Below are 21437 nucleotides of genomic sequence, written 5' to 3' on the forward strand. Positions count from 1 at the left end.
TACCATACCTGAGTAAACAGCCCTAGCAGCTTGCTCTGTTTGTTTAAGATAACAGCTGCCATTTTAGCTTGATCTCAGTAGCTTCCGTGCTGCAGCTCTGGCTGCTTGTAGCCAAGTTTACACGTTCTTATGGGAAGGGGAGAGAGGAACTAAGTACACAGTCTTCTTCCTGTGCCCTGAGGGGTTTTTCTGCAAGCAGGAAGTCCGATACTGAAGAACATACAAAAAAGAAGAAAAATCCTGTGTTTCTTTTGATAGCTTTTCTGTGAATGCTTACGGCTGTATTTACATACACCAGGGGTTCTCAAATGTTATAAACAGGGTGCCAGTTCATGGTCAGACTGTTGGGGGGCCGGCTATAGTCCTTAAACTACAGCTTCCTGCTGCATACAGGAATGGATTGAAGTTAGGTCGCCCTGAGGCCACCCCCTTTCAGCACCTGCCCACCACCTCTTCCCTCCCACGCATGTGCGCCACAACTCACACACGGAGCCGTGGGGGGAGGATATGCTAAAGTTTATGCACGTCTGACCCCCATTGCTCCGTATTGGAGCAAAATTCCATTGCGGCTGGGCATTATGCTGCCCCTAAATTTGTGCTGCCCTAGGCCCGGGCCTTTGTGGCCTCACCACAAATCTGGCTCTGGCTGAGTCCTCCCACTTCCTGCTTTGTCCTGGCGTCATGTCACTGTGATGAGGCAGAAAGGTAGTATAATGGGGCGAGGACTCAGTGGGGGGCCAAGTAAATTACCTTGGGGGGCTGTATCCGGCCCTTGGGCTGTAGTTTGAGGATCACTGACATAGACCTTTCCGATACAGTTTACTTAGTTTTTACCTTTCCTTTAAATAAAAAGGGGCACCATGAAGGAACTTCAACCCAAGGGCTAATGTCACACAGGGAGGTCAGTCTGTGCAGTATAACATTATCCCTCGCCTCTTGTTGCCATGTGCTGTTCTAGACTCCTGAATAGCTGTGTTCTTGCAGGAGCTAGGCGTAGATGTAAAGGTGGCCATACATGGGCCGATTGTAGCTGCCGATATTGCTCCCTTGGACTGATTTGGCAGCTAATCGGCCTGTGTAGGGGCAGCAACGAGGGGCATGCCTGACCGATATCTGGCCTGAAATTGGCCAGATACCGATCGGGCAGGTTAAAAAATTCAGTCGGTTCGGGGACCGCATCGGCTCGTTGATGCAGTCCCTGAACTGACTGCGCTGATTAGCGCCGTTATAATTCGATCATTTGGCCCCAAACGGCCAAACAACCGAATTATCCTGCATTCGCCTGATATCGCCCACCCATAGGTAGGGATAACGGGAGAAGATCCGCTCGCTTGGCGAGGTCGGATCTTAACGTCTATGGCCACCTTAAGATTTGTTTTTCTGTGTTCGGTTGCTAATAATAATAAAGGGGGCCTGTCACTCTAACAAATAATTCCAAATCCTTTTCTATCATGTTAGTTGAGCAAAATAAACTTTGCTTACACTATATAAATAGTTTTTTCCCTTCAGTCTGGGAATTTTTCAGTCACAACAAGCAGGCCGGCATCATTTTGTGTAAGTCAAGCTTTATATCCCCCCAATATCTTATGCATTTGACATGTAGGAGATATCAAGGAAATGCTGAATGGAAAGTTAAAGTAATTGTAATTATCTGAGCTGTCAATCGTATATTGCCTGCCCCGCCTCTATGCCACCGGCACTTTGTTGTGTAACTTTTTTGTTTTGTTTTTTTAAACTATTTTAAACAGAAAGCACCTTCCTCCATTTTGGATTGTGTTCCCAAGTAAAGAACCTAGAACACTGGCTTCTTATAAGAACAACCAAATGAAATCCACAAAGAACGATGGTTTTAAAGGCAGAATTTTATTAACAAAATTAGAACTGCATTGCATATCTGTAATAATGAAATCTCTCTTTGTCAGTCACAGAATAGCGAGAACCCAGTTATCACAAAACAACACATTTTTGTCATTTTTTTTTTTTCAAACACACTGTGCCCTGAAAGAAATAAAGCTAAGTGGCTATTGCTACAGTCCCTGACTTTCCTCCTGAGTCGACATCAGTTTCTTTTTTTTTTTTTTTAAAGTTTTCTTACAATTTGCTTTAGGGGGGGAGGGGCAGAGATGAAGGACCACATGAAAGACTGGGGCTCACAAGTCTGTTTGCCCCAGGCTCATTCACAACTTAAGATTGTCCTAGTAAAAGGAGATTTGGAAATTCATTGTGGTGCCCATACATGGACAGATTCATGCTATTGGTAAGGCCCCTTAAGACCGAGGGCCAAATGATCAGATCAGACCTATATTGCCCACCTCAAGGTGAACATTTCAAAGATCCACTCATTTGGTGACCTCTGGGCATCTTTAGAAAGTAGAGGCACATCCCCTGCTCAGCACTGTCTTTGCTCATTTCTACCCATGTACAGTATCATACCCAAAATGTGGTTGGGGTGGTATCAAGTTTGCTGATACAAGGTTGCTAGGGGGCCTTTGGAAAGCCAGGAAGCAATTGACATGGCCCAGCAGCCATTGGGTACAAACCATTCACCGTCTCCCTGTAGCTATAGCAAATATTAAGGTTAGGGTGTTATTTAAATATAAAATATAAATACTGAATAGTGCTTACAGATCTTTTGGCTTTTGGCCCTTAGAAACGACCTCTAGGGGCGGTAGGGGTGAAAGGGGCTGGCTTGGGCCCCTGAACAGGTGATGGGGCCCCTGGGGAAGCAGCCCCAGTAGGCCTCAGACACCCATTCCGATGCTGGTAGAGAATTTTTGCAGTACAGACAGACATGGCCATAGACTTATTTAAAAAGAAGATGCTTGAGGAATACGAGATACAGTATATACATATATACATCCAAGCTGTACATGAATATTATTCTCCCTATTTCAGTATTTGTAAAAATAAACTCATTTAAATTCATATTGCATAACTGTAATTTATTCACAGGGAATCAAAGCATGACTGCGACAGCCTACAGACTATTATATTGTGCTTGCATATAGTTGGGCGGAAAGTGTTTGTGTATTTATAGTAAGGGCCAAGAAGGCTCCATAATGTGCTTTTACTTAATGGTGCAAAGAAACATCATTTATTAAACCACCATTAAAAGTTTGTGCTTCTCTATAATTAGTGACACTTCATCTAATATGCAAAGCTTTTTATGGAAGTATTTGCTTTTAGGACAAGGGCACACGTACCTACAGCGACAACTACAGTATCTGCCTCAGTGCAGGGGGAGCCAAGGTAAAACGCAAAAGCAAGCATTTTCTGGGGACCTACGCTCTACTCCACTCCGTGTGCCTGCACTTAGGTAGATACTGTGGTTTTCAGTGCAGGCACAGGGAGCAGCGTAGGGAACCGGATCTACCCTTGGTGTGACCTTGCCCTAAATCACTGACTTAATACTTTTTAGTCTTAATCTAAATTGTGCTTATTTGTATGGGCTACAAAATCAGCCAGCTAAAATTCAGAGCTACTGATCTGAGGCATGCAACTTTGCGCTGAAATCCCACAATTCCCCATTTTACAAACAGCAGGACTCATGGCCACATTATGAGATGGTGGCTAGCTAGAGATTAGATTCGTATCAAAATATACAGTATATACATTATATACACCCAGAGGGATACCAGCGGCTCTTAGCTTATTTACAAATGTGCCACAATATCCAGAGGAAGAATTAAGAAGATAGAGAGTCGCTACTGTTTCCTATCTATACTGAAAACAAAAAGTGGACTGAGAAAAAACAAATGTCCATAAGTGGTTGGAATAAAGGTGGCCATATACTGTAAGATCTGCTCACTTGGCGAGGTCACCAAGTGAGCAGATCTTCTCCCGATATGTCCATCTATGGGTTGGTAACATCGGGCTAAGTCGATCATTTGGCCCTAGGGCCAATGGTGGGCATAGGGGCCGTAGGATCGGGGACCGCATCTAAAGGACCGATATTGGCAGATAATGTTAAGTCAAGCATGGGTAGAGTAAGGCAGTGCATGAGCAGGGTGAGTGCAACACTCTCGACTCAACCTTGTAGAGTTTCTGAAAGCCATCAGTATTTGGACAACATCTGGACTTATTAGACCCAGTTCAGAAACTCCCATGAATACTAAAGGGCAGAGTCAAGAGAACCTTCCATATTGTGCCTGCTGTTGGGAGTGTAACATTATACAGAGGATGCGTTTGACTTGAGTGACCCTTCATTCCAATATATTTAGGTTAGTGGAACATCCCTACAAAGGGACAGGTACACAAACTAACAACTAATCTTGTGCAAATTTGTTTCATCGGCACTGACTGCCGAGGCTTTGCCCTGCCATTGAAAATAAAGATACTCTTAACAGGCTGTGACTGTACAATTCTGTACAACAAATGCAACTCTTGAAAGACAAAGTGAATGTAACTGCAGTTATGGTTCCTCAGTCGAAATCATACCGTGATATACCAATTCACATACAGCAGAAGGACAATCATTTGTACAAGGAAACAATTGGGTTATTGTGTCCAATGATCAACATAAAGTGCTTAGATCTTGAATAAATTAATAATACATTTTAATGGGATAATGGAATAACAAGGGCAAAACTCATGGCAACCAATCAGATGCTTGCTTTTAAAACAGCATAACTGTATCTGCTGATTGTTAGGTTGCTATGGGTTACTAGATATACTATGCACCTGTTATAACATTTGTCCTTGTTTCACTATGGTTCCCCCACCTGTGCTATGAAAACATTTCTGTAAACCTTGGGAAATCTAAAAATTGCTTCTTTGCACTGAGCAATATATATGTAGGGACAACCAATTGCCACTGCTTACTGTTCTTGTAGACCAGTGACCAGTTACTGTTCTTGTAGACTCATGAGCAACCCTGTTACTCCTAACAGAGCCTTCTACAGGTTGGCAATCCATAAAGGGCTACCAAATAGCCAATTACAGAATTATTTAGCAACCCCAGGAACATTTTTCATACTTGTGTGGCTCCCAGTTAAAAGAAGTTGGGGACCCCTGTTGTAGACTACTTGGGTTCTATAAAGAACCACAGATTGAGCAGGAAAAAGCATTCAAATAACTTGAACAATGTTCTGCCCAATTCTAAATGAAATTTTGCGAAATTAAGAGGAATCTCTACAAAAGAGAGGTGCTACTTGTACATTTTCTAAAAGATAAAACATTGAACCTCAACAGACAGTTGAGGTTCTCCACCCCCTTTGATGCTGCTCTCACTGGCCTCAAAGCAGGTTCTCGTTTTTACATTGCTAGCATGGAGGCAAGTTGTACCACAATAAGATACAAGTTTGCTCCAAGCAAAAAATCTTTCAGGTTGGCAATGCCAATGAACTTTTTTTTTCATGGTTGTGTGGCTTCCCAACACTTCTTACATTTGAGTCTGGACCACAGGTAAATGAAGTTGGAGACCCCTGAGCTAAAGACAGTTTGTTGCACCTAGCTAAACCACTGGCATATGCTGTTCAGGGCACAGGAAGTTGAACCATAGTATAACTCCCATCTTCACGTCTGAATCTAAACACAGTAGGGTCACTTTATGGTTGGAAGGAGCACAGGGGTTCCTTGCAAGAAGTGACTAACACCAACTTTGTGCTGTGAAGTTCCAATATGTGATTCATTCTTACAGTACATGGCAGAATGTTGGCACCACTCACACTTGCTAAACAAACCCTGCACTGGGCCAATCCCATAACACCCTCAGCGTTCTGTGTTCTGGACTTATTTTCTTCTATATTTTATGGAATAAATGTTGAGGGCACTATATTCATGTCTACAATTTCTACTATATTTTTTAGTTTTTCTTTGGCTCACAAAGACACTTAAATACAATAATTATTATTTATAACTTACTTCAGTAATATATACTATGTATATATATTATATATAAATAGAATACAATACAAATGGAAGAAAATACAAGACACCTCTGTAACATGGTAAATCTTTGCATATAAATAAGCAAGTATTTTATATACCTATCGTATAACAGTTTACTGTAAAACTATGACGTGTATTCTGGTTTCACAAAGTTATTCGACAATAATGTACACACTCTACACAAATAAATCCCTAAGAATACAGCGATAATATACCTGTAACAATGACTGTGCTACTATTGCCCCCATCCAGGAGGTGCATCTACTTACGGGTAATGCTTTTCAGGCTTGTTAGGCTATTGATAAAAGCACCAACATCAGGGTCTACTGCTAGTATATAGGATTTCTATATAGTGCCAGAAACCCACAAACATTTGTGCAGAAAGTCACATGTCACTGTTTATGTATGGAAAAAGTTCACAGGTCTATGAGGCCTACTTTGTGGGGATGCTTCCTAATATGAGGGAATAGTCTCCCATTCTTCACCCCAAAGCCAAGACATCACACCCCAACTCAACACATACACCATGTTTACCCCAGTAAGGCTTCCAGTATCATTTGGCAGAGACTCCTGCATGTGCTACAGTTAGAATGAATCAGTGATTGGTTGTGGATATTATGAGGCAAAGTCGGTACAAATTGAAGGCATGGTGGGATTGTATAGCTAATAGGAGATCTCACAAGTTATTGATGGTGCGTAGATTTATAATGAACAAAAGGACTGTTTTATTACACATAGGAATATACCTTTTGTCAGCTAAAACTTTGTGTGCGAGAGGCCTCACCTAGAGATTATTGATTGGGACACACTTTCCACACCCTTAAACCCATGATTCTCAATACTGTGCCGCCAACATTTGCTGCTCTTGACAACTGCGTAACTTGCCTATACCCTGTACATATATATTATATTTACACACACGCGCGCACACACACACATACATACATACAGTTACACTGTACAACATTCAGTTACCTTAAGTAAAATTTAGATTGCTAAGCCTTTGAAAGCCAGTGGGTAGTGCAACGCCCTGCTGCGAGATGCGCCGCCAAGACACATTGGCATTCAGAAGGTTAAAAATAAGGTTCATCTTACACATTAGTTAATATAGTCTTTGTTTATGATCTACATAGATGTTCCAGCAGCCTAAATGAATTAAGGTGCTAGAAGGGAATTGCGCAAGTATTAAGGAAATGTCCTTAAAACTTGACTCTGTACATTGCACAACCCATATTTTTTTCTCAAGTGGTTTATCCAGCAATAGAACACTAAAAGCTAACCCCCCCTCAGTGTTTGGGAAGGTCCACCAGCACCTTGGGGGTTTATGGCAGACAACACAACTATTACAATTCCTGACCCAATCTTTCAATTTCTTCGACAAGAAAGTCGATGTCGGACTTGGTCGCTGCTGGGTTTGAGATGACCATTCGGAAGAAATTGGCTTTATCTCCTTGTGGCTGGTATCCCACCATCGTTGTACCAGATTCCATCATCAGAGCCTTAATTTTAGGAGCCACCTGTATTGATATATATTAATAAACACAGTGGTGAGACATGTACATTTTGAATACTGGTAGCATGGCCTGCAGAACATTGGGAAGTGAGTTTGAAATAGCTTCTAAGGTCCATTGTAATGTTCACTAGAAGGTTCATAATCATATACTTGTAGATTGTAAGCTCTTTTGGGCAGGGCTCTCTTCACCTCTTGTATCGGTTATTGATTGCTTTATATGTTACTCTGTATGTCCAATGTATGAAACCCACTTATTGTACAGCGCTGCGGAATATGTTGGCGCTTTATAAATAAATGTTAATAATAATAATAATGTATACCATGAGTGCTGGGCTTGGGTCAGCATGATACCCATGGTAATGGGATTCTGATGTAGATATATAATCCAATGTGTAATTATGCTTTTTTATTTTTTTTAAAAAAAAAAAAGGTTTTTGTTTTAACTAAAGCACTAAAGCGTGTTGAAGCCCCACCTGGTAGAAAGATAGCGATTTATGGGGAGCTATTATATTAAGGTCTCCATAGGATCAACCAGGATATAAACTGTTTTCATAAATCTGTATTTGATGTAGTTGTAAAATTACTATGTTAGAAAATTGGATTAGAAGTAAGATGGCATACCCTGTGCAGCTTCTCCTGCTTTTCTTCATTGTTGGGCATTCCCCTAAGGCTCGGAGGGATGTACCAGAAACAGACATTTGTATGCTCAGGCTGGAGAGGTGGGAAAAAAGAGACATTTGAAGTACAGGCAACCATATCATCCAACCACACTATAGCCTTCATTAATGCTTTACTGTGAATGTCAAGTTAGATCCTTTGCTAGTGGTTATTGTGCACAGAGAACCTTCTTTGTTTGCCATATGTTTATTAATATGAGAAGAACCCATTTCATGACATACTTCATTAGAGAAATCAATATACCAAGACTCTAGTGAAGCCACACCCCCAGGGGCCATGAAATGATAAGGTAGGTGAACAATTACTTATGGAAAAAGCAGTTTAAGAATAACCTTGTGTTACTGATAGATCTAACTTATCTAAACAGCGATTAAGCATTTGCAGCTACCAAGAGAATCTTGATTAAGAAACAGAAACATACCACTCCATTGAAGACCATTTCAAAGCCTTCCCGATTGTAGATCTTAGAATAGAGATATTCTGCAAGCTCCAAGCACTTGTTGATCTGAGCTTCAAATCCAACAGTGCCCTTTAAAAAAAATGGTGTGGGGTAATTAATACAATTGCAGAAAATATATCCAGTGTATGTCTTTTAAAGCACATTTAAGAAATGTATATACAACAACAACATTTACCTTGGCTTTCCACATCAGCCAGAACTTGAATATGTCTACATGGCGCCCACACTGTATTGCTTTGTCTCCTGTGTCATATGATATATCATATTGCTTGTCTTGTTGGAACAGGTACCCAGCGCACATCTGATTGCAACCTTGTAGGATGCCCTAGTTTTAAAGAAACAGTTGTTTTTCAGAGAGAAAGGAAGAGTAGGATAGAGGAATTGAAATGAAAAGGGGGAAAGAGAGAAAAAGGCAGAGTTTTCATATTTCATATTGCTAAATGTTTTGGTGAGAAAATTGAGGTTGTTGGGCTATGTGGGCCTTAAAAAATCGCCAATTCTGACCCTAGACCTCGAGTTAGAGAACTCAATTACTGGATTTACTCAAATACATGTAGCCAGTTTCAATTAATTTTCCATAGCAAATACAATGCTTTAATAATGGCTTTCAGTAGAAAATATTTCTCATTTCTCATTTTCCCTTCCATACTGCAATATTGTAATAAGAAATAAATACATTTCTCCAGATAGATTTATATAAACAGTCCAGAGTTACACGTTAGGCTTCCTGGGGTATTCCAAGCTTTATTTTACCTTTTCTCTTAAAAGAATTGCAGAACATTGGAGTAAGACACCCATCATCTTATGAGGATTCCAAGTGACAGAATTAGCCCTAGGAAATAAAATATGAGAATATGTTGAATGTCTGCTTTAGTTTAACACTTTATTTAACTGGTACACCGTAAATATTGGAAAAAATGACCAGTGATAGATATACAGGGATCTAGAAAGCAGCGGTGGGAATAAGCGGAAAGATAGAGATACCATAAGAAATACAAATAAGTGGTTCTAGCAGATACTGGCCTTAATAAACCCACATTTTGATGTTGTTCTTGGTTTCTAAATGTGTATGGTGTCCCATTAATGGATAACTGAGATATAACAATGTTCTAGAGATGATCTCAATTCTCTACATTGAGGGTCTATAAAAGACAAACCCTATGTTCCTGCTACAGTGCACTTCATCCCTTTCCCTCTTTACTATTATGGGTATTTTTATTTTTGTCTTGCTTTCCTCTAGCCGGGGGAATCTGATTGTATTTAGAACTTATTTTAAGAATGCATGTGCAATAGCTGTGATGTGGAGAATTCAGAGGAGCGTACGATGATTGCTTCTTGCCTTCAAGCCATGCAGCTCTCTATGTTGCGCTTCAACGGACCTTCCCGTGTTCATAGCACTACTTGCTCCCTTGTTTAAAGTCGCAAGAGCTTTATGTTTACTGACATTTTTTGTCGAGTTTCAGTGGGGCAAATAATGAGGTCGTGCCACAATGTGTTTGCCTCGGGCTATGGAAAAGGCCACTGCCTTGACTTTGGGATGTCATCTACTATCTAATCAATATATACTAATTGGAAATAGTGGCATTAAAGATGACAATGTGCATTGTGCAGGCTAAGAATGTTTATGAGAGGAGACACCCTAGCAGAGATGGTCATTATCTGGTGATACTGGACTACAGCTTTCAGAATGGGCATCTAAGGGTTGCGGTTGTTTAATACCTTTTTTAAAAATAAAAGAATACTATATACATATATATTACCCTACTTTTTGATTAACCCTACTGTTATGTTTGCCTTTCAGTGAATAGTTTAGTAATAAATGGCAAACCTTTACCATGTCGTTGCTGTAAACTCTGTCTAGCAAGCTGTTCAGGTTCCCTTTCTGTCAATACACAGCCAGGGGGATTTAATGTTCTCAAACTACAAACCTCACTAAGACGTCAACAAGGAATGTGACCAATCAATGTCTGAATGATGACATATTCTATTGACTCTACATGAAGTTACAACAATTGGTATAACAAGTGAACAGAAATTACCCACTGATTAATTACTAAAGTATCTTTAAAATAAAGCAGTCGCTTTAGAAAACACCAAAACCCACTTCAAAAACATCTGCTGTCATAGGAATATACTTAGTTACAAGTAATTAATATGTTTTGCCACCAGGGTTGTATTAAACATTGGTATCCAGGGCCAGTTTTAAGATAGGACAGAAAGGCACCCAGAATCACAAGAAGCGTTTGGGGGAAAACATCAACAACAAATACACAGGACATATTGTATCATTGTTATGAACCTGATAGACTGTCCCACTAATAGACCTAAGGCATATCATAACCTGAAGGCCAGTTGGGGCACAAATTAAGAATCTGGATTTAGTTTCTTAAATACAGCAGCAGAGGACTGGCAGTAAATGAGCTTGCAGCAAGGAAGGGGGATCTACTTATTGGGCAAAGAAATCTGAAAACCTATGAATAAGTGTTAGATATTTTCAATAGGTGCCTTAAGCATGTCCAACCTGCCATGCCCCCTGCTGTTGTACTATAACTGTCAGTATCTCACCTTCAGCTGCTATTTAGGACCCCCCAATATTTTAAATTGAAAAGGGGGACATAGGGGAACAGTTGAAAGAAATGCAAGGCATTTGGTAAATAGGGATGCAGCGTTACAAAACGGGAGAAACCAGGATGTATGGAAACCCTACTACTATAGTATCTTGGACACCAAATCCTTCTTGAGTATGAAGGAAAGCAAAAAACCAGCACTGGCTGTATCCAGCTTCCCTGTTTTGCCCGGGGGCCTACTTTTTTATTAACTCAGGCCCAGTTGGTATTTTCCAATTTGCTCTAAAATGGTAATGTGTGCACTATATTAATTGTAACAAACCTCTCTATTCCATCTAATTTATGCCGGTGCCTTCTGGACATGAGCAGTCCACCTCCCCACGCAGCCTGTATCAACAGAGATAAAAGAAGGCAGGCAGTCAGTGGAATTGCTTTCATTCTCCTTGCAATTCTACCTCGTCGGACAGCAGCATCGTGCCTTTATTCTACACACTGATTACTTACGTCAACATGAAGCCAGAGGTTGTATTTTTCACAGATATCAGCTATCTCAGATATTGGATCAAACGCACCATAGACAGTTGTCCCAGCGGTAGCATTTACATACAGTGGAACGTAACCCTGCAAAATATATTATATATGTCTTCAGTGGGCAGCACAAGAAGCATACATGGTCATTTTATCAAGTGTTGTATAAATTGCACTTAAAGGAGAAGGAAAGGCATTTTTGCATTTTACTGCCAATAGATTTGCCATATTAGTGCCACATAGAACTCTATATTTATTCTGCAGAAGGCTTTACCGTACCTGAGTAAAGAGCCCTAGAAGCTTTCTTTGTTTAAGATTGCAGCTGCCATTTTAGCTTGGTCTTCATAGCTTCCTACTAGCAGCCATTATAGCTCAGATTACACATTCCTAAGGGAGGGGGGAGTGAGTTTTATAAATTCTTATGGGAGGGGGGAGAGGGGAGAGGGGAGAGGGAAGAGAGGAGAAAGCTGTGCAGGCTCTGGCCCCAGGAATGAAGGAGTTTTCTGAGAGAGAAAGTCTGATACCAAAGAACATGTTTACAAAAAAAGAGAAATCCTGTGTTTCTTTTGAGGACTCAGTGCAGTTTTCTGTGAGTGCTTACGGCTGTATTTACATAGACCTTTCTGATAAAGCTTGCTTAGTTTTACCTTTCCTTCTCCTTTAAATAACAAAAGCATTTATACGCCAAAAGTACATTAGACTCCATTAAAGAAAAAACACAAACCATAAAGGTAATGACACATGGCTTACTTAAGCTTCATGCTTTTTTAATATCTGAAAATGGGCCAATCAGCCCATATCAGCCCCAAAGACTCCCCACAGACACCCAAGAAGCACTTGTATTACCATTGGACCAGTGATGGGAGCCTGGAAAAGCAGAGTAATCCAGTTTCAGGCAATTTACATTGAAGCCTACAGAAGGCTGCTTTAAATGTTTTGGGCTACTAAAAGGCATGTTGCTTATAATGCCAGAGGTAGCCTCTTATGCCATTTCCCTAAGAAGTAAATCATTTTCTACATTATATTTTAGTCTCTAAACTGAACCAAAACCCCAAACCACAGGTATACTCAGATAGTAAGATAGACAGATAGATAGATGGATAGAAAGATTAAAGATAGGTAGATAGATGATAACACAGCACAAGGGGAATAGCCAATCACAGTCCTGCATTAACACAAGCAAAGACAAGCTTCAGTTTCCGATCAGGTCAGCCTTGCCGCTGATTGGTTCCTATTTTATGGTGCAGTGTGCCCCCCCTGCACAGCCTGGGAAAGGAGGCAGCAGGAAGTGGAAAAAATGGGAGGGGCAAGTAGGGTTTTGTGGGAAAATTTCAATAAGAACTTTTCTCAGCACATTCCTTCTATATTTAGAGGAGTACAATGTACTGGCACATTCTTGATTTTCACACAATGATGATTTATAAACACTGGGCAAATTTGCACCTGGACAGTAACCCATAGCAACCAATATGTGATTAGCTTTTTTCAGCCAAAATAGTCATCTAATTGGTTGCCATGGATTACTACCCAGGTGCAAATTTTCCCAATTGTTTATAAATGACCCCCCAATATGTCTCGTTTAACAGCGCTGCTTTGGCATGAGTAGCCTATTATTGTAGGAAGAATTTTCATTGGAGCACCTTCTAACTCAATGATCCCAAACTAGTGGCTTATGATTAACATGTTGCTCACTAACCCTTGGATGTTGCCTCAAAGCAGGTGCTTATTTTTGAATTCCTGGCTTGAAGGCAAGCTGTAGCTGCATGAAAACCATCTGTACTGCCGAACAGAGCCTCTTAGAGGCTTTTAGTTCACAAAGGGGCTACCAATAGCTAATTATATTTGGCACCTCCAACTCTTTTTACATTTGAATGTGGCTTGCGGATGAAGAAGGTAGGGGACCCCTGCTCTAACCTATGTAATTAGGTTTGGGTCATCCTGTTTGGAGAGCTGGCAGTGAAGTTCTATCCACATTAAATGAGGATTCTCTCCTTTGCTTTATGGGACAAGTGTTATTTTTTACAGAGGGAGACATTTCCCTTTTTACTCTTTCCAATTGTGTTCCTAGCTCTTTGGATCTATGGCTTTGCATACTTGCCTGTATTTAGGCTATTAAACCAGTGCCTGAGAATGCATTGTTATCCAACAGAATGTGACGCCGCTGCTATAATTTCAGTGCAAATTGCCTCCAACGTTTCACGTGATCGGGAACATTTCAGGGACAATAAAAACAATTTCCCTGCTACCAACCTTTTGTTTTGCTTCGAGGATTTTCGCTTCCAAATCAGCAGGAATTATCTTCCCCCTGTAATTAGTGCAGGAACAGACAGGTGTGAAATAAAATAAATGGCGAAAAGAGCAATCCCTTGCAGAAGAGCCTGTTTAATAGGGTCTTCTAAATAGCCCATTAGTGGTATGTGACACTTGGCGTGAAGACCCTCCCTCGGCACAGCAAACCAAATTTAACACATGGATACCTTTCATAAATCAGAAGAATCCTCACCTTTCATTGGTCTTTACCATGATCACATTTTCACTTCCGAACCCCAACGCAGCCCCAGTTTTCTTTATGGAGTAGTGGCTCTTAAAAAGAAACAGACAGGGAGAATGATGAAAACATGAACTGTTACACATTCACAGCATAAGGGAATCTTGCACTTACCTGCACCACCTATTGTGACTTTGTCATTATTTCTAACACATAAATATATATTTAAATGGCCACTACAATTGTCCTGCAAACTTGCTCAGTGCCAGGGAATACTACTACAGGTATAGGACCCATTATCCAGAATGCTCGGGACCAAGGGTATTCCGGATAAGGGGTCTTTACTAAAAAATTAATAAAACATTAATTAAACCCAATAGGATTGTTTTGCATCCAATAAGGATTATTTATATCTTAGTTGGGATCAGTTACAAGGTACTGTTTTATTTCTACATAAAAAAAGGAAATCAGTTTTAAAATTCTGAACTATTTGCTTATAATGGGGTCTATGGGAGAAGGGCTTTCCGTAATTCGGAGCTTTCTGGATAACGGGTTTCCGGATAAGGGGTCCGATACCTGTACTGGGATCATATCATTATACTTCTCTGTATGGGCTATGAGGGAGGGTGCACTTCTTGTTATTGCTATGACAAGAGTGTTAGAGGAAAACTATATTCCTGTATATAAACAAGCTCATATTTAAAAACCCTGCTTCATCTAAATAAACCATTGTCATAAAAACATACTTTTTAGTAGTATGTGCCATTGGGTAATCCTAAATAGAAAATTGCCTTTTTAAGAATTAAGGAACGCTCCCTGGGATCATAGGACTCGCAGTGCACACAAACATACCAAGGGCACACATACATGCTAGGCCCCATCAGCCAATTAATGCTCCCTACCCCTTTCCTAGAATAAAGGTCAAATTGCACTGGTCTAATTAATCAGCCTTTCTACCACCTTGGAGTGTGGCCCAGTGCCCATTCCATCTCTCTGTATCTTGAAGTTATATGGGAAAATAAGATATTATGACCAGTTTCTGAAGTGAGCACCATATTCAATGTCAAGGTAATACTGAACTGAACTCACATGTTCTGAGGTAAAGAGAACCAATCTGGGGACTGCTGCCATGCCTTTGGTTTTTACTTCAGGAAAGTATTTGTAGCGGGCAGCCATAATGCTGTACATGTTGGAGATGGCACCACCTGCAAACAAAAGGTAAGGAAAATACTAAGCAATATGGCCTTTAAAATGTTTCCAGCATACAATCGTTCCAACTATCACTTGTTGGGGTCAGTTACATTACAACTATAGTCCAGTCATAGATTAATTTATCCACTGATCTTCAGCAAATTGGCTGAAATGGTACCAGGCCTGGAATGGGATACAATCCAATAAATAGTGACTGTCTATGGCATCCTACAGCAGATTCTGGTAGCCAGAACCCACAGATTGCAATTCTGGGTCTGACTGGGGTCATCGTAACTTTTTTATTTCAGTCAAGAAAAGACCTGAACACTACAAATCTAAAATGACCTCCTACAAGCTGCCAGCCATTGCACAGAGATTTATAGTTTTATCTTCAATGTCCTGTGCTAGTTAGTAGGTGAGAGCTATATGCCACCAATTTACTCTTCCTGTCTGCATAACTATACCATAAGTATAAACTAGCCAGTTTCTAATATTAGTGCCACTATGGCTGTTTTGGGTGCTTCAAATGATGGTATTAAACAGCCCATTGGATAACTTACCTGGAGAAAATATTCCATCTCCATCCTTTTCTGTCCAGCCGATTATTTCTCTCATTTTCCGAAGCGTAATCTGTTCCATGAGGACGAAAACTGGTGCGATCTCATACGTAAACCTTGGGAAAGGTAATATGCAGGGTAAGGCACCGGGAGATTTCTATCATTTAATAGGAAAGCTCTGTGCTGGTTACATTGCATTACTTTGTATTTGTGCTCTTTCAGAGATAATTCTGTACTGTTGATTCGGCAAACTGCACTGAATTAATCCAATGAATGCATTTGTTTCCTATTGTTTAATAGTATAATCTATCTTTGCTTCTTTTTTTCCTTGAGTAGATAATAATATGGTAATTAAATATTATGTACTTGCAGTGTGCTATTTGGTACTCTGTATCTGAGATCACGCAGCCACCTATGGGACAATACACATGAATGAATGTCTTTTGGGACACACATCAGACATCTAGCAGATGGCATTGACAGTAGGAAGATTTATCAGCTCGCTTAGACGTCCCCAAAGTGCAGAATAAAATATGGATCCTTTTGGAGCACTATAACAGGGTGACTATTGACAAAGTATTTTGCAATAGTAGGGTCTATAAAAAGTCATTTGGATGGGGATAGGAGTCAGAGGGCATGGAGACTGGAGAAGGCATGAAAGAGTGGTGGGGATGAGGTGTAGAGAATTGTGTGTGTGCTGAGGTATATATATTTAAATACAGAATGTGGACTTATTGGTGTGTACACAACCTTGAGGAACTGTCCTAAAAAACTGGTTTTGCCTTTGTTTTATGATTTCCTCTGACTTGAAATGGTTGTGGTAAATTGGAGGCATCTAGGGCAAATACACATGCCATTAATTGGGTTTAGTTTTTGTTTTTTGTGCTGTTTTATACTGTACTGCACAACTGACAGAACCCTAAGAGTGTGGCAGAGTCCTGTGTGGGTTCTGACTCTTGGGCCTCATTTCAATGTGAGTCCTGCCTACTATACTTTTCTATGCTGTTACTGTAATAACAAATGGAGATTACCATGTTGTTTTGGCTTGAGATATTGCACTGTTTTCAAACATCATGGCAGCCATTAAGCTGTTTAGGTATTTAATGCCTAAAGTGACAATGACATGAGCAAAAGAACAGGGAGCTGTGTGAGTACAGAGGAGGCAGAATTCTCACTGGAGGATACTCATAGTGGAACAATGTCTATATAGAGTTTTGGGAAGCTGGTAACTGTTAAATGAACACCCCTGTTATGGAAGGCTTGAATATAGTGGTTTATTTAGGGAAAAAAACATATCAAGTACAAGATAATCTTTAAGATTTGACATTATCCATACTATAGAAGACAAAATGCCATTTAAATATAGAATGATGCCCTGGAGAAAAGGTTGGCATTTTCACTCTTATACATCCAGCCAGAAACCTTAATCTGATAATGTTTATTCTACTGCATATTATGTGGTCTGTGCTGGTGTGTTAAAGAGGTAGCATTGCTTACTGAATGATAAAGAATCTGGCATATTGTGGGTGTATATATATATATATAAATATATATATATATAAGAAACTGTAAACAGCATCCATTCCTCCAGGGTAGTATAGCATGTAGTACAGTTGGTCATCTTGTTGTTATGTTACTTATGGAGAATACTGTGTAGTTTTTGCTTTATAATATTACACTGAATTCAAACATCAGAATGAAGGACATACTTAAAGCTTCCAACTCTAGTTGCAGGAAAAAAGGACATGGAGACAGATTTACACAGATCAGTTCAGCTGGGATTCTTATTGGAGGATTTGTTTGCATTTTCATAGGGTCTGTGGCCTAGAGAGCCCATGGGTGCCAGGTCTTGATTGGGATTCATAATAGGCCCTGGCATTTCAAGTACATAAAGGCATAAACAGCCCCCACCAGCCCAATAAATAGTGAACATATGAATATTTGCAGTTGCAGGGTTTAGAATCCTCTTAATTGTACTTGTTCTATTGAGATTAAATAACTGCAATGTGAAGTTTTAGAAGGCAAGTCTGGGTCAGTGGCCACTAGACGCCAAAACATCTACGTAACAAACAACATGAACTTAATTAGAATTATTGAGCATTGCCTTTAAAAAATCCAAATGCAATTATTTATGTAGCTCTTTCTCCAGCAGTAACCCCCAAGGACAACTTTGTTTCAACAATATCGTTAAGTCAATACTTGTCTGGACTAATTATAAATGATGATTTTCTAATTACCCATGACATAAAAACACAGAGAGAGTGCAGCCAACTGAGTGATTCGGCTAAAGGCAATAGGGGACTCATGTTCTACATCTCAGAGGAAAGGTGAGTGGGTGTCATTGAATCCATCCCAGAACTATATAATTAAATCTTATATTATATATATATATAAAGACAGTGAGCCGCACACACAGGGACTTTGCAAAAAAATAATAAGTTTATTTAGAAAAAGGTCGAACGTTTCGAGCACCAACTATGCTCTTCCTCAGGGACAAACCTATATATATACTTAGGGGATTGCTACATGCCAACTCTTTACTGATTGATCAGTGAAGTCCGGCACAATACCAGCCAGGGCCAGTATTACAAATTACTGTACAGATTACAAAACTACAATGTAGTTGCCCTCATTAACGTTTTTGCTCTGCCCTTGATGTTACGGACGCCTTCCCCCCCTGCCCTGGCAGTAAGAAGAAGCCTGAAAGGTGGCAACCCTATTTACAGTACCCATGCATACCAATCCCAGCATACTCCAATACCATTAATGAATGCTGGGAACCATAGCCCAGCAAGATCATAGTCAGTGGTATAACGAGTGGGAAGCAGACCCCGTGATGGGACCCAGTAAGGACCTGTCACCCACAGAACCCATCCCACCCACCTTACATGAGTGTCCTACAAACCCTTTTCCCGAACCTACTTCCTTGTTCTTTTATCCACCACTGGTGCTGGGGAAATGTGGCCCATAGGTGAGGAGGACATGCGCTAGTGCCACTGATCGTGGTTATATATTTTACATATTTAATTGTAACTCCACTGGAGACATGGAAATGCTTAAACCTCTGTAGATGGCACTGGGAATGCTGGAGTGCATTATTTTATTATTATATTATGCACTTTATGTCTATTACTGTAATGTTATTAAAGGGGAACTCCACCCAAACACAACTTAAGCTCTTTAAAAAGTACACATAATTTCAAGCAACTTTGCAATATAATTTTTAATGTAATAATATGGTTTGGAACAGTCACCTAAGCCCCCCCCCCTTGTTCCCCTGCTGATCTGGCTGACTACTTTGAGAGTCAAATAAAATGTAACAGTAGTCGACTGTCCTCAGCCTGCCTTCAGCCTGCATCCTCCTAATCCCACACATGATTTCAATAAGGAAAGGAACATCACAGTGCAATGCATTGTGGGTTATGTAGTTCCTGCATGCTGTCTGTAAGCTGTGGAGAAGTTGTTACAATTTGTAACATCAATGTTTTAGTCTCTCCTCAGCATATACAAATTGTATTTATTTAGACTTTTTGAAGGAACAGATTACAGTGATGGGTATATTAGGGGTTTCTGTGTTTGTATTGGTTCATAAGACGGAGTTCCCTTTTAACTAATACATACAATTTCTATTGATATAAAAACTCTATACATGATTAAGGCAAATTAGCTTTGGACCATCCAACCTATTGCCTTCTTCCAGTGAGTAAACTACAACTACTAGCAAACTCTAACAGCCAAATAAATGGCATAAGAACTTTAGGGCTGCAGGCAGTAAATCACTTTATTGGATACTTTGGGCTTTATTCATGGCTGACAGGTTACAGCATTTATATGCGTCAGACATTCTGGATCTACTTATTTGCTATTGATGTGTGTTTACGGCTAATGTCAAATTCCACCGATACAAAAATGTGCCTTGTGTTGATATTTTATATGAGATTTTTTTGTCGGATCGCGTACAGATCAATAGATAATTTAAAATAGCCAACAGCTGTGTTGTTTGAGTGACCGAGCAGCCTGGGAATGTATCTGAGAATAGAACATATTTTATTGTCTGTGTTTAGGTAAAAAAATTGTTTTCTAAAAATTCCTAAATTTTTTTTTTTTGCCAGTACAGTCATTGGAACCAGCAGCTGCCTGAGGTCCCATGAATAGGGAATACCCCCGACTTGGACGCTAAGCAGTTTCACTATATATATATGTAAGCCTGCTGGCAGGGGGGACCCAAGCTAACGAGGCACCCTAGGCAACCTGGCCGGCCACCTTGGCCCTGTACCCTCCCCACGGATTGTGTGTGTAAGCGGTAGGGGCAAGTTAATGCAAACTAGGGGTAGGCAGGAGAGGTACCTGACTGGTGCCCCCTCCTGTCATTGTGCCCTAGGCAGGTTCTTCTACCGCCTACCCTTACTGCTGGCCCTGCCTGCTGGTATAATATCTTCTGCCTTACTGCCATCGAGTACCCTTACTAGGCAACTTCATAAGAGATGCACCATTCCTACAGGTCTAGTGACCCATGGCACCCAATCAGCAGGTAGCATTTGTCATCTATTTGAAAGCAAGTTTTTGTTTCCTAATACTGGCATCAAGATATTAGTATCCTCCAGGCTGGCACTCTACCTGCAGCAGATATTTCTACAACTGCATCCTTCTTTTCCTTGCATGAAAAGCCAGCTGTACAAACATTTTGTCTCCATGTTTACCCTATGGGTGTGTCCTGGATCATTTTAGCTGCCAGTTTGAGCAGAGCTGAGTGATGTTACAGCACCAAGCTCATCAGCCAACTAGGATAACATGAACCAATGGGGTAAAACCGGATCTATTCTGTCACCATGATATGGAAAACATTAATAATGAAGGATATGACAGGTGCTTATTCATAATGATGAGTGCATTAATGGGGACAGCTGCAGTCTCTATGGCAGGAGATAAATAAGGCTATAACTACCAATGTCTACATGAATGGGGTAATAATACAGTTCTGCTAGAATTTCCCTTATTGGATGGCGTTCCTATAAATGCCTGTGGGCTTCTGGTTAGCAAATCCTGCCATATATGCAGAAAAAAAGGATTTCTTTTTTCAGTCCCCTGTTCAGGGGGACAGAATTACCTATAGCAGGTATTTGCAACCTGGGGATGTGCAGCTGTTTTGGAGACCAAGGTGGATGCACTAAAGCCCCTATACATATCCTTGTACTACTGACCTTATGCTATAAGTTTGTGCCTACAAGCATTGCTTCTGTAGTTGTATGCACTCCCTATACTGGCATTTTAGGGCTAATGGATCCAACATACAGTCTGGTTAACGTCTACCTGCTTCTAACTACTGGCATATATTTTAGTTCTGCAATGGAAATCTATGTTTCGGAGAATATGGTCAGAGGCAGGTTATTTAGGCATTTCCTACTTACATGTTAGTGTTAGCGGTAGATGTCAGCCATTCCCCAGCCAAGCCAATAATATCCAGTCCTGTTGAGAGCTGGTTGAAGAAGCGAGGGTGCCCTTCAAAGTAATAAGAAGCATGTTTATAGTTGACACAGTTACCACACATTTATTTTGGACAGAATTT

The 21437-nt window shown here is 40.4% G+C and overlaps 1 protein-coding gene across 3 annotated transcripts in view; it reads right to left on the reverse strand.

Annotated features, from left to right (window-relative positions):
* Window positions 1–1842: 1842 nt before the first annotated feature.
* Window positions 1843–21437, reverse strand: part of gad1.1 (glutamate decarboxylase 1) — a 40556-nt gene continuing 20961 nt past the window's right edge. For all 3 annotated transcript variants that reach the window (XM_002934611.5, XM_031893261.1, XM_004917709.4), the window contains 12 exons: window positions 21280–21370; window positions 15875–15987; window positions 15213–15328; window positions 14139–14218; window positions 13886–13940; window positions 11612–11728; window positions 11430–11494; window positions 9294–9372; window positions 8716–8865; window positions 8502–8609; window positions 8024–8113; window positions 1843–7406 (listed from right to left, as the gene is read on the reverse strand). In XM_002934611.5, the coding sequence (XP_002934657.2) occupies window positions 7233–7406; window positions 8024–8113; window positions 8502–8609; window positions 8716–8865; window positions 9294–9372; window positions 11430–11494; window positions 11612–11728; window positions 13886–13940; window positions 14139–14218; window positions 15213–15328; window positions 15875–15987; window positions 21280–21370 (1238 nt within the window). In that variant the 3' untranslated portion in view covers window positions 1843–7232. The remainder of the gene's footprint in view (window positions 7407–8023; window positions 8114–8501; window positions 8610–8715; window positions 8866–9293; window positions 9373–11429; window positions 11495–11611; window positions 11729–13885; window positions 13941–14138; window positions 14219–15212; window positions 15329–15874; window positions 15988–21279; window positions 21371–21437) is intronic.

Source organism: Xenopus tropicalis, chromosome 9 (genome assembly GCF_000004195.4).
Source record: "Xenopus tropicalis strain Nigerian chromosome 9, UCB_Xtro_10.0, whole genome shotgun sequence".
NCBI lineage: Eukaryota > Metazoa > Chordata > Amphibia > Anura > Pipidae > Xenopus > Xenopus tropicalis.